This window comes from Mugil cephalus, chromosome 17 (genome assembly GCF_022458985.1).
Source record: "Mugil cephalus isolate CIBA_MC_2020 chromosome 17, CIBA_Mcephalus_1.1, whole genome shotgun sequence".
NCBI classification, from domain to species: Eukaryota; Metazoa; Chordata; class Actinopteri; order Mugiliformes; family Mugilidae; genus Mugil; species Mugil cephalus.
The window spans coordinates 22,247,003-22,259,855 of NC_061786.1; the positions used below are offsets into that span (position 1 = coordinate 22,247,003).

General features: G+C 40.6%; 1 protein-coding gene across 1 annotated transcript in view; it reads left to right on the forward strand.

The window, feature by feature from the left end:
- The window catches only part of LOC125024081 (transcription factor IIIB 90 kDa subunit-like), an 86,961-nt gene that overhangs the window by 55,942 nt on the left and 18,166 nt on the right, over positions 1-12,853 (forward strand). The window contains exons 13-16 of the mRNA XM_047611750.1: positions 200-261; positions 918-999; positions 1,095-1,150; positions 3,150-3,415. Coding sequence (XP_047467706.1) covers positions 200-261; positions 918-999; positions 1,095-1,150; positions 3,150-3,415 — 466 coding nt within the window. The remainder of the gene's footprint in view (positions 1-199; positions 262-917; positions 1,000-1,094; positions 1,151-3,149; positions 3,416-12,853) is intronic.

Consider the following 12,853-nt stretch of genomic DNA (forward strand, 5'->3'; position numbering starts at 1 on the left):
TAAAGTTTTATCGGGAGTCGTGGGACGTTTTATTTGCCGATTCCACAGCGAGAGGAAGAAACGCAGCAGGATGTTGATTTCAGAAGCCAGCATCTAGTGGACATTTAAGGAACTGCACTTCCGTTTTTTTTTAGCCTTTTTTTGTAATTTACGTAATTAGTTCAACCTGATGTGTTTTATGTGTTTTTGTCTGTGACAGACGGAGCCGCTGACACTGGGGAGCTGGACCTGAGTGGGATCGATGACAATGAGATAGAGCTGGTACGTTAACACGCTGCTTAACGAGCTCCACAGTCTTTACGCACACAATAATTCTTCTTAATCCTGATCAAGTTATTCTGATCAGAGGTTTTAACCGTTTCCATGGAGACGAAATAAATAAAATGATCTGATCAGATACACGAGTTCACGTCAGAACGTCGGGAACTTTATTGACGGAGAGTTTCTGATGACGAGGAGCGTCAACGCTACTGGAAATGGATCAGAAGAAGAAGAAGAGGAAGAAGGAATAGTAGAAGAAGAAAGAGGACATAGAAGAAGTAATAAAAAGAGTTAAAGAAGAGGCAGTACAAGGAATAATGGAAAAAGAAAGGGGACACAGTAATAGAAGAAGAGGTAATAGAAAGAGTAATAGAAGAAGTTAAAGAACAAGACAATGAAGCAGTAGAAGGAGTAATAGAAGAAGAAGGAGGAAGTAAAAAAGCATCAAATCTGCTGGAAATAGAACAGACGTAGGAGAAGAAGAATGAGGGAAAGAAGATGAAGGAAGAAGAACAGAAGAAAGAAAATGAGAAAAGGAGCGTAAGAGGAAATGAGACAAAGTGGTCGATGAGAATGAGGAAGAGATCAGTCACGTTTGCTCTGTTAAATTATTAATAAAAGATTCTCTCCTGTTACATTTTCTTTCCTTCAAACAGTATCTGCTCAATGACAAAGAAGTTAAAATCAAGACGGCGCTTTGGATGGCAGAGAACTCGGACTACCTCAAAGAGCAGAAAGGTACGAAGGGAAGGAGGGAGGGAAGGAAGCAGCTGATAACTCTTCACTCGTTCTTCTTTACCTCAGACTTTAACTCGACTGTTTCTTGATTTCAGAAAAAGAGGCGAAGATAGAGAAGGAGAAGGAGCTCGGCATCTACAAAGAAAAGAAGGTAAACGGTAGAAAGAGTGAAGATCTGAGACTGTGTTTGTTAAAAAATAAAAAAATAAGTCTAATATTAAGAAGATATTCACACGTCCATACGTTGAGAATGAATCACGCTGAACGTATTCAGTCTAAATGTTCTTATTTGTTGTTATTTTCTGATTCAGAACCATCTTCATTTGATAAATCTGATGTCAATTCATAAAAAAAGATTTGAATATATTTATGTTTAAATACATTTTTAAATCTCCTCTTCTGTAGAAATGTTTAGTGCAGTAAATCTCGATTAGTCCGAGTCCAGGACAGAAACATGATCGGATTTAAAATGTACGACGACACAAAGACGAGAAGCTGAGGAGACGCCACCGATCTTTGGAAGCTGAGACAGAAAACCAAGCTAATCATCATCTATAATCTGCTGCAATTAAATAAATAAATAGTTTAAAAGTCTCTGTTTGGTTGAAGGAACATCTAGTTGATGCAAACGTATTTTTTTAAATATTCTCCTCATAATTAATCCAGATGAGTTTGGCTAAACGAAATAAATAAAATAAAATAAAACCGAGTTGGATTTAAAAGATGAATTAAACGTCTTATCAAACATGGATCCGACTGAACCGAGACGAGACGAGAGGAGACGAGACGGCAGCTTCCTGTGAAACTGGTTCCCTCTCATTTCCCATTACTGATTTCTGGCTCATCTCTCACACTCGCGCGTTAGACACAACATCTGCTGGCGGCTTTTTAACCGTCTGGATTAACTGCGACTGGAACAGAGATCTAATGAGACGTGAAGCCTCCTGACAGCTCTGATCCAGCCGGCAGCTCGTCGCCACGTCACCGACACATCAGCCAATAAATACCAGAAAACCGCCTCATCCTTCACCAGGAAACTGAGTTTATCAGACGCTGCTGGTTTAAGGACGTCAGATTTATATCCTAATTACAAAAAGAGCAGGTTTCGGTCATAAATGTGGATTTAAATCTTCTCAAACCTAAATGTTTGAATATACAAAGAAGATTTGAAGCTGATTTGCTGAATTAAGTGGAATCCATTTAAATAATTAAAAAAAGAAAGAAATCTGAGATAAAATATCTTAAATTAGAGTTTTTACCAAAATTCTTCTTCTTATAAAGCAGTTATTTGTTCAAAGCATCAGACTTTCTTAAAGTATTTTGTTCCTAAATTCTCTAGTTAATGCTGAAAATGAGAATAATAATCTAAAAGTACAAAAACTGCTTTGTCAAATTTAACATTTCTTACTTAAAGCATCTTTTTGTCTCTTAACATTATATTAAAAAACGGCAATAACGTGTTTCCATAGAAGAATCCAGAGCAATGACTTTACTGTTGAGTAAATAAAAGTAAAACTATTTACTGTAAAAATAAATCTGCTTGTTTTTAGTCTAAATAAAGATACATGTGGCTTCTTTGAGGCTGGATATAATATATAAATATATATAAAAATATATATATATAAACCTTTACTTCGTTTTCTTAATTTAAGTGATATATATTCCTCATTTTCCTTTCTTTCTTTTTTTTTAAGCTGCATTTTTTATTATATTTGCATCAGAAGCTTCTGAGTCGACACAGAATAGTTTGTATTTATACCTTTTATCATATAAATAATAAAAATGTTCAGTTCAAGCTGCAGGTGAAGCGAATGTCCGTCCTCTACAATGTTTCTAATCAGCCACGCTAGCAAATGTTAGCATGCTAATGCAGTAAACTGCACATAGTAGCATGTTAGCATGAGTCCATTAGCATTTTGGTCACATGGCTGCAGAACAAAACATTTCATAAACACGTCAGATGATTTTTAAACAGTTTTGTCCACTTTTAAATGACTCATCACATCATGTTCCAGTGTTTCTTATGTTTCTTCTCCATCAGTTCTGTCCAGGGGCGACAGGTGGAAGTTAGCAAATGCTGCTATAACCTGGCTCAAGACGCCTTTTCTTGTCTTTTAATGTTAATTTTCTTTGTCTTTTCTTTGCGACAGTCTCGAGGCCCCGCGAGGAAGCGTCCTCCGATCAACGCCAGCACGGCCGACGAGGCCATCGAGAAGATGCTGGAGCAGAAGAAGATCTCGTCCAAGATCAACTACGACGTCCTGAAGGACCTGAACGTGAAGCCCGGCGACAGCCCGGCGCGACACCTCGAGTCCCCGAGGAAGGAGCCGTCGGCCGCTAAGCTAACGGGACGTAACAGGAAACCGGCCCGAGCTCCGCTGAGCCTCAGCACGCCGCTCAGCACGCTGGGAAAGAGGTCGGTCACGCTCCGGGTTTATTCATTTATTCATTTATTGGACGTAAAACATAACGAACAGAGACGAGAGGAGACGATTAAACAAACAGGAAGTCCTCCTCCAACACTTTAGTCGTCTTCTTCTACTGAGTTAATTCAGTTAGAGACAAAGATGGACGAAAATTACTCTTTTATTTCCTTTTCCTATTTGTTTTCTCCTCATCGTCTTTTTTTATCTCACTTTTCCTTCCTTTTATTCTCATCCCGTCTTCTTCTTCACCTGCTTCATCTCTCTCTGTTATCGTTGATCAAACTGTTTCATCCAGTTCCTGGTCGAGTATCTGTTAATAAATATTTCAGAGCTCGTGTTTTAATCTCAGCCGGTCACTGTTTACCCTCCTCTTGTTAGCGCTGTTCGCTGTAATGTCAGCGCTGATAAATAATAACACGTAGCGCTCACAAATCCATATTTAATCACATCTGCTCCGCCCGCCCTCCTCCCTCAAACCATTAAAACATCCTGGATGCAAACAACAGATGCTGGATTGAATAAAGACGAGATGGATGGAGAGCGACTCCTGCAGCCTTAAAATAATCACCTGTGACAGGAGGACAGATGCCCGGCTCCTGTTCTCTATTTATTTATTTATTTATTCCTCCCTCCGTTCATGGATCCACAGCGTTCAGACTCATCTAATGGGGGATTTTCTGCAGGGTGGAGAAAAGCCGGGGGTGGGAGCTGGTTTCCTGTGGCTCTGTTTTTTAAACCTCTTTCAGCTAATGTTGGTTTTTAGGTGCCATCTTTATGGAGCTCCTATAGAGGCAGCCTACCCCCCCGGCCTCCTCCCGCCTCCTCCCACCTCCTCCCACCTCCTCCCTATCTGTGCTGAGCTCAGCTCCACTCATATGGATGCAGTTTGCTCGGCTTCTGTAAACTAAACTAAAGACAAAGCTCAATGTTTGGTTTCAGATCCTCTGAGGACGACGACAAGTCGACTTTTTATTGCATTTTTTTTTTTTTTTTTTTATGATGTATTTTTTGTAAAACGCTCTTTAATTAAACTCCAGAGTGATGTGATATAAACACAAAGAAAAACAACACACAGTTTTTTTCTCTGGAGCTACAAACGGATTCACAGTCACAGAAACACTGAGACTCAGTAACGTCCTCGTCTCACAGATCATTTCAGTTTCCATCTTTTATCTGAACTCACTTCAGACACATTTAACAAGTCAGATATAATGTTTAGTAAAAACACAGGAAGGAAGGAAGGAAAAGTGATACAACATAATAGCCTTCATGGCTAACGTTAGCTAGCTAGGTAGCATGCTACCGATAAAACAACGGCTGAAATCCTTCCCAAACATTTTTCCTTCTTGGTGAATATTAAAAGTATTTTTAAGTTCTTCTCTTGTGGTTTGATCTGGAAGTTGTCGGGTGCTTTACTGCCCCCTACAGGACTGGAGTGTACACGAGTAGATTTACAGCGAGACAGTGTGTTTGTTTGCATGAGGGAGGGAGGAAGTTGGGTAGTTAGCTGGGTAGGTAGGTAGTTAGCTAGGTAGCTAGCTCAGTAGGTAGGTAAGTAAATAGTTAGCTCAGTAGCTAGGTAGTTAGCTAGCTAGTTAGCTCAGAAGGTAGGTAGGTAAGTAGGTATTTAGCTCGGTAAGTACGTAGTTAGCTCAGTAGGTAGGTAGGTTGGAAGGTTGGCAGATGCTATAACTAGCAACTAACAGATAGAAAAATAAATAAGTTAAGAGACTGTCATTAAAAAGTAGTTACAGACTTAACCCTTGGGACAAATAGTTATTAAGATGAATAAGATGAATAAAAATAAATAGGTTAAATATGTTAAATTTCTGTAGTTTCTTGTGCCGATAGTTTTGACAGATGCTGTTTTCAGCAGAAAGAAAAACATGCGCTCGTCGTCCTCCGACAACATGATTGATGAGTGAGATTATGACACATTATCAGAGTCATTAGAGGACGAGAACATGAGGCTTTATTGATTTATCGTCGTCATGGGGGGAAACTGCTTCTGGGCTCTGGTCCCTCCTTATGGGGGGGGTAAGGGGTCAGAGGTCATGCAGCGTTTGAGGCTCGAGAGTCTTTTCCATCCTGAAGGACAGAGAAACACTTAAGAGAGTTTTTATTCTTTCTTTGTGTTTGTTCTGTAAGTGGCTCCATTCACGGCTTCAACACAACGACAGGTTAAATGAACGACTTGAACAGAAACAACCGTGAGGAATCTGGATTCTGGTTCACGGAGTAAAACCTTCAGGTTGAGGAGAAACAGAAACATCGGAAACATGGAGGAAGGAGGAGGAAACGTCTCAGTTTCTTTCTCTCATTCTTCACAGTCCTACAGTCTTACTTCCTCCTCTTCTTCTCGTCCTCCTTCCCCTCATCTTCATCTTCTGTCTTTTCCAGTTTCACTTTCTTCATCTACTCCTTCTCCTCTTCCTTCCACTTCTGCTTCTTTCTCTTCCAAACCAATCATCCTTGTTCTCCTCCTACATTTTCTTTCTTCTCCGCTTCCTTCCTCCTTCCCCTCTTTCTTCTTCTCCTGTTTCTTCCTCTTCTTTCTTTTCCATTTTTCCTTTCATCACCTCTTTTCCTCTTTCTTCTCAGTTCTGCTGTTTCTTATTTCCTCCTCTGCCTTTTCATCCTTCTCTTCCTTGTTTTCATCTTCCTCATTCTTCTTCTATCCTTTCTTCCTTTGTGTATGTGCCAATACTTATATATACGTATATTATTTATTCTATTCTACTTTTTTAATCTTATTTATTTTTTTACACAGTTCACTCTTTATTCTTGTTACTTTTCTGCCACTATGTTGCAAACTGCAACAAATAAAGGTTTTCTATTATGTTCTGTTCTATTCTATTTCCTCTATATTGATATCAACTGATTCTATCTTTCTCTTCTTTTCTTCTCCACATTTTCTGCTGAAAATTCCTTTATTCACTTAAAAAACTCATGTCATGAATAAATGAAAACAACTAAAATCTCCGTCTTTAAAAGAGCCACTAACAGGACGTCAGATCAGCCCAACAGACCAAACTAAAAACTTTTTTTTTTTATGGAAGTTTGACACCAAAACACCGTCCGACAACAGAGCTGCAGGATTTGAGCCGCTCCACTTCACTAATGGCTGTTCCTTGGAAAGCCGACACACTTCATGAATGAAGGAGCGTCTCCATGTTCCTCCTCTGATCTCCTTTAAAGAGGAGCTGCCCCGTCCTCTCCTGTTTGTTTTTTTGAGAATGGATGAATTTTTAAAAACACATCATTCCCGTCCAGCTGATAAATGATTGATCGGAGTCTCGTTGTGAATCATTCATTCACCTCTTTCCTTCGTTCCTTCCTTCATTTTCCTGAATGGATCCATCCATTTGTCTAGAAATCGCTCAACGTTGCCTTTTTCTCGCTCTGAATGTTTTCAGCCCCTGTGGTTTCTCGTTTTTTTTTTTTTTTTCCTGCTACCAGATGATGATAATCTCCCATTCTCTCCGAAAGTTGGTTTCAGCTCTGAGAGAAACAAGCGTCAGGCTGCAGCCGTTGGGCAGAGAATGGTTTCATTCAGGGCGGCGGGCGAAGAGCAGACCGTTGCTCCGGCCCCTGAAAAGGTTGTTGTGCTGCTTTATTGAGAGAAAAAAAAAAAAAAGGAGGGGGAGAGGAGGCCTGGTGTCAGGGAGACCTATGGAAGCGCAGGAGAGAAGGCGGCCGACAGTGCAGCCATTGTGCCTTGTTCCTGTTTGAGGGGCGACACTGAGGCTTTGTGCTGCCGCCTCCTCCTCCGGGGCTCCTGGCTGCTCCTGGCTGCTCCTGGCTGCTCCCGGCTGCTCCCGGCTGCTCCCGGCTGCTCCCGGTTGCTCCCGGCTGCTCCCGGCTGCTCCCGGTTGCTCCCGGCTGCTCCCGGCTGCTCCCGGTTGCTCCTGGTTGCTCCTGGTTGCTCCTGGCTGCTCCTGGTTGCTCCTGGTTGCTTCTCGCTGCTCCTGACTGCTCCTGGTTGCTTCTCGCTGCTCCTGGTTGCTCCTGGTTGCTTCTCGCTGCTCCTGGTTGCTCCTGGTTGCTTCTCGCTGCTCCTGGTTGCTCCTGGCTGCTCCTGGTTGCTCCTGGCTGCTCCTGGTTGCTCCTGGTTGCTCCTGGTTTGTTCCTGGCTGCTCCTGGTTGCTCCTGGTTGCTTCTCGCTGCTCCTGGTTGCTCCACCTCCAGGCTTCACTTGTTTAGATTTGGCCTCTGGAGGTTTTCTCTTCTTAGATGGATGTACTTTATTTGGTAGGACATGGGCCTTCTGAGGGTGTCCTGTTGTTAGTGAGGGGGGAGGGGCCTCTGTGGATCATCCCACAGATACTTGATCAGTTTGGGATCTAGTAAATTTAGAGGTCAGGTCAACACCTGGTGCTGTTCTTCATGGTTTTTCAAGTTGCTCTTGAAGTATTTTGTGGCTGCGTCCTGCTGGGGATGGATGCTCCCATCGAGGAGTGTCATTGCTATGGGGTGTAGGAGGGTCTGGTCTTGTCTGGTCTGGTCTGGGTGGGGGCTACATGTCTAAGTAACATCCACACCAATGAAGAATGAATCCTAGGTCCAAACGTTTCTCAGCAGAACGCTCACAAAGTGGTGCAACACATACACCAAGTAGATGCAAAACTACCACAAAGACAAAAAAACAACAACAACCACTTGGAGGACAAGCAGTGGCCCCCAAAAGTACCACAACACAACAATTAAATTACCGAATAATACCACAATACAACCACCATCTTGCTCTGAGTGAATCCCAGGTCCAAAAGTTTCCAAACAGAACATTAAATTGTCACAAGATGGTTTAAATGTCATTAACGTCTCCGGTCAGCGGTCATAATGATTTGGCTGATAACCCTCTCTGTCCACCTCTTCCTTCCATTTGCATCCACATCTTTCCTTTTAGTTCCTCTGTCTTAAACTTTCATTCTTTCTTAAACTTTCATTCTTTCTTAAACTTTCTTAAACTTTTTTTTTATTGTTTTCTTCGTCCTCTCGTCTTTTCTAATCGTCTCATAGTTAAAAACTTCCGAAGCTTCAGGCCCCATCGTTGTTGTTGTTGTTGCTGCGTCTCTGCTTCATCACTTCTCCGTCTCACTAACGAGTTCTTTGTCTTTGTCGCATCTCAGTTTTTCCTCATTTTTTATTTAATTTATTTTTTTTGCGTCTCATCTTTTCTCTTGATCTCTCTCTTTTTCCACTGACACATTTGTACTTTTATAAAACAACGTCTCAGATGAGTTTGATCGCGATGGCAGAGTCTGACGAGACTAAAGCAGCCGTTAAGACACATCACTTCACTGGTTGTTGTTGTTTTCAAGGGTCAGAGTTTTTTATTTTTAGGACAGTTTGTTGGTTTTGTTCTTGTTTCCTCAACCTGACAGATAAATCTTCTTTTATATTTATTATATTTAGAGTGATCTGAAGTTTTTATAGGCCTTAAATATGTCTCAGCCTCCAATTATATGTACACAATATATATATTTGTGACCTCTTGCTGCTTTATTTCGTTTAAATTTTCAGTCTGTTAGATGCATTTGAACCGTAGGAACTTTCCTTAATGAACCTTGATCATTATTGACTCTCTGGCTGCAGTTCCTCTAATGTCCACTAGATGCTGACTCCGAAAAGTGAGTGACTCTACGTAGATGTTAAAACGTCCTTAAATTAAGTGACATATTTTATTTCTTTATGTAAAACTAAATCTACTTGCCAAAACGAGTAGTAGATTAATCCAATAGCAGCTCAAAAAGAAAATTCAATTAAGTAATTACATTACAATTTCAAATCATATTGATGTTAATCTGTGTCATGTCTGATGAATTAATTTAATAATTATTGTCTACAAGCGCTAAACAGAAGACCTGCTTTAAAAATTAAACCCGAAACAGCAAAATCTGCAGTTCCTCCAATGTCCACTAGAGGCTGACTCCGAAAAAGTGAGTCGATCCTCGAAGGACTTTGATGTTATTAGCTCAAATAAACATGTTAACAGCCTGGAACAAAGACGGTTCTGGTCTTTTCTGATAAATTCTTCATTAATAACAACTTTTAGTATTTGACATGGTTTTATTTACACGTTAAAGTGACGGTTTTTCTAACGTCAAATCGGATTAATGTCGGCAGCTACTTCCTATTTTAACGTGGATGTTTGATGAGGTGGTAGTAGTTGATCGTCCTTCAGTAAAATAAAGAGAATCCGTTTAGTCAACTCAGGTTAAAAACAATAAAGAGAAACGTTTCCTGGAGACGAATCTTCCAGAGAGAGTTGGGGAGTTTATGGCAGCGTTGGAGAACCAGAACATTTCTGGAGCAGAGAACACGAGGTACGAACTCCTGTCTCCACATTAACTCTGACTGAAAGGACGATTTATTGGACTGAATCCAGTCGACTCCAGCAGGAGACGAGGAAAAACTTCAGGAACCTGAGGAAGCTGCTGCTGTATTTACTGTACTGGACCAGTCTGTAGGTTCAAACGTACCATTGCACTCGTTCACTCCTCCTCCTCCTCCTCCTCCTCCTGCCGCCGGCTGCCAAACAGACCCTCCCTGTTCCCTCCATCCCCACTGGAGGATGGAAAAAGCAGTCTTCCAGAAATAGCCCAGATAATTGCCCTCCAGTGATATTTTTTCCTCCTCCTCCTCTTTTGTCGCTTTCTCTGCTTCACTCCTGCTTTTCTGCCCAATTCACAACTTTTTCCTTTCTTTCTTTCTTTCTTTCTTTCTTTCTTTCTTCTCCTTTGTGAAAAGCTTTTTAGAGAATTCCTCGCTGCATTTTTTTTTTCCTCCTCAGAATAATTTCAGTCTGCGTCGTTTTTCCAGAAATCTAAATCAGAGCCACAGACTCGGAGGAAAAACTGGAAAACTCAGTGTTTTTTTTTGTTTTTTTTGAGCCAGATGTTTCCAACACTTCTTCTTGAAGGGAGGGAGGAAAAAAAGGAAATACCATTTGTTTTTAGCAGGTGTCACGAGAAAAGGGAAACGTGTTTTTCAGAAAAGCTGAAACAGGAAAGAAGTTGAACGTGGTCCCGTGGAGAAGGAGGTCGGAATCACAGCTTCCTGACCAGAGAGGATGTTTTCCTAGTTAACGCAGCAGCTGTGTTGGGAAGGGAGGAAGAGGGAGGAAGAGGGGGGGGCGTATAATTTGTGTGTGGTTTGCAGCCCCTCCCTGAAAAGCCTCTGATCCCCCCCCCCTCCCACCACCATGTGATGGCGGCTGCACGTATTCAAGGATTAGATTAAAAAGCTGAGTTTTCCAGGAATTAACGGTCATTTTAAAAGAAACTAAAATGAGCTGGTGGAGACCAAACGTGGAGGTAAACCAGAGCAATCAGCCACAACATTATGACCACCTTCCTAATGTCGCGTAGGTGTCATCAGAGAATGGACATGGTCCAACATCTGGTGATGTTTCTGAATGAATACCAGGTTTAAAAGTTTCACAGAAGAGCATTTAATTGTCACAAGATGGTTTAAACGTCATTAACTTATCGTTGTCAGTGGTCATAATGTTTTGGCTGATTGGGGTACATCTAATTAGCTCAGAATCTGGTGGCATCATTGTTTCCTCGTTACTAATCTCATGCAACCACATGTCTCTCTGCAGCCTCTTCCATCCAAACATCTCCCCCCCTCCCTCCCTCCCTCCCTCTTCTTCACACTGTAACTAACAGGACGTCCAACTCTTTAAAAAAAAATAAAATAACTGGGCCATTTGGAAATCATCCCAGTATTCCTTCTTTTTTTATCCGGGGCTTAAGCCTCAGAATAAAAGGGAAAAAAAAATCAGCCCAGGCAGCAACTGAAAATGTTGACACTAAAGGAGTTGAGACTATTGTGGTAGTTCACGGCCTCGCGGGGCCTCGGCTCGGCTTAGCGGCTCTAAACCCCCCCACTCCACCCCCCCCAATCCAACCATCCAACCAAACCAACCCCCCCGTCCTCTTAGAGACACTCCACCACTGAGACACGTCCTCTTTAGTCCCAGTGTAGATTCACACTCCTAAAAGACTCGTTTCATTTTTCTGTTTTATTCTTTATACTTTTAATAACACCCCCTTCTCCTCCTCCCCCCTTCTTCTCCCTCCAGCTATTGCCAGTTGTCAGCCAGTGGCTAAAGCCCCCCCCCCTTCCCTTCAATCGCCTTTTCAGCTCAGGCTTAGTCTCATTGGCAGTAAGCTGATTAGGAACGAGCCACTAAGCTCAGCAGAGATTGATAGTCCAACACAGGGAGTAGCTGGTAGTAGGTGAGGAGAGGGGGGGAGAGGGGGGGAGGACGGAGGGGGAGGAGGATGTGTGGGGGGGGGTGATGCTGAAAGGGTGGAAAGTGAGTTTGCAGAAAGCTGCAGGTTAAAAGGTGAAAGGGGAAACGAGGCGACGCTGAAACTCAGGAGAAGCTTTAGATCGACACCGAATAAAAATGTATTTACAGATGAAATAAAAACATCCGACCTCATGTTTCAGGATTAAAGCTCATTAAACAGGATCTTGTTTATATCTGGTGAATTTCACCATATATGTCAGCTGGTTCTTTTTATAACTAATAAAACTAAAATTTCATGAGAGTTTGTCGCCATTTAAGCCGTAAGAATTAAAAATATCTGTAAAATTGATTAATATTAGATTTATTAGCGATTTTGAGAATGATTTTAACTCAACGTGTTTTTGGTTCTGAAGTGATGCTTATTTTTCACATTTCTGGCCATTTTTGATTAACGTAGAAACATGACGTAACGTTAAATTTTATTCCACTTTGGTTCAAAAATTAACTTTGTGTCATTTCTACAGTGCACAAGTGGTTTCCCCCCCTTTTTTTTTGTCTCCACCAATCGTTACGTCCCCTAAAAAAATAAATAATACGAAAAAAATAAGAAAAGATGAAAAATAATAAGAAAAATTCAAAAAATTGAAAAAAAAAATTTAAATACAAATATATATATATATATATATATATATATATATATATATATATATATATATATATATATATATATATATAAATTAATTCATTTTTCAAGCAAGTTGTTATGAAAATAGTGGAGACGTTTGATCCTGGTGGAGATTTTTAAGGATTAATGATCATAAAACGTAATCTTGTTTATATATTTTTATGGCAGTGTGATGTGTAGTGTTGTCGTTGTCATTTAATCCGTAAAAACTAAAAAAAAATATCAATAAAATCTGTTAGTATTAGATTTATTCACGATTTTAGAATTTTATTTATAAATTATTGTCAAACATATCTTTTTTTCATCTCTCATTACATATTTACTGACTTTCATTCTATTGTGGAGAAAACTGTGGTCTCAAAAAACTCATTTAAATGCTCATAAATCGTAATCTTGTTTTACTATTTGGTGAATTTTATGATATATGGAAACTCCCTCGGATAAATTTAGGACTTTTTATTTCTAGTAAAAGACAATTTA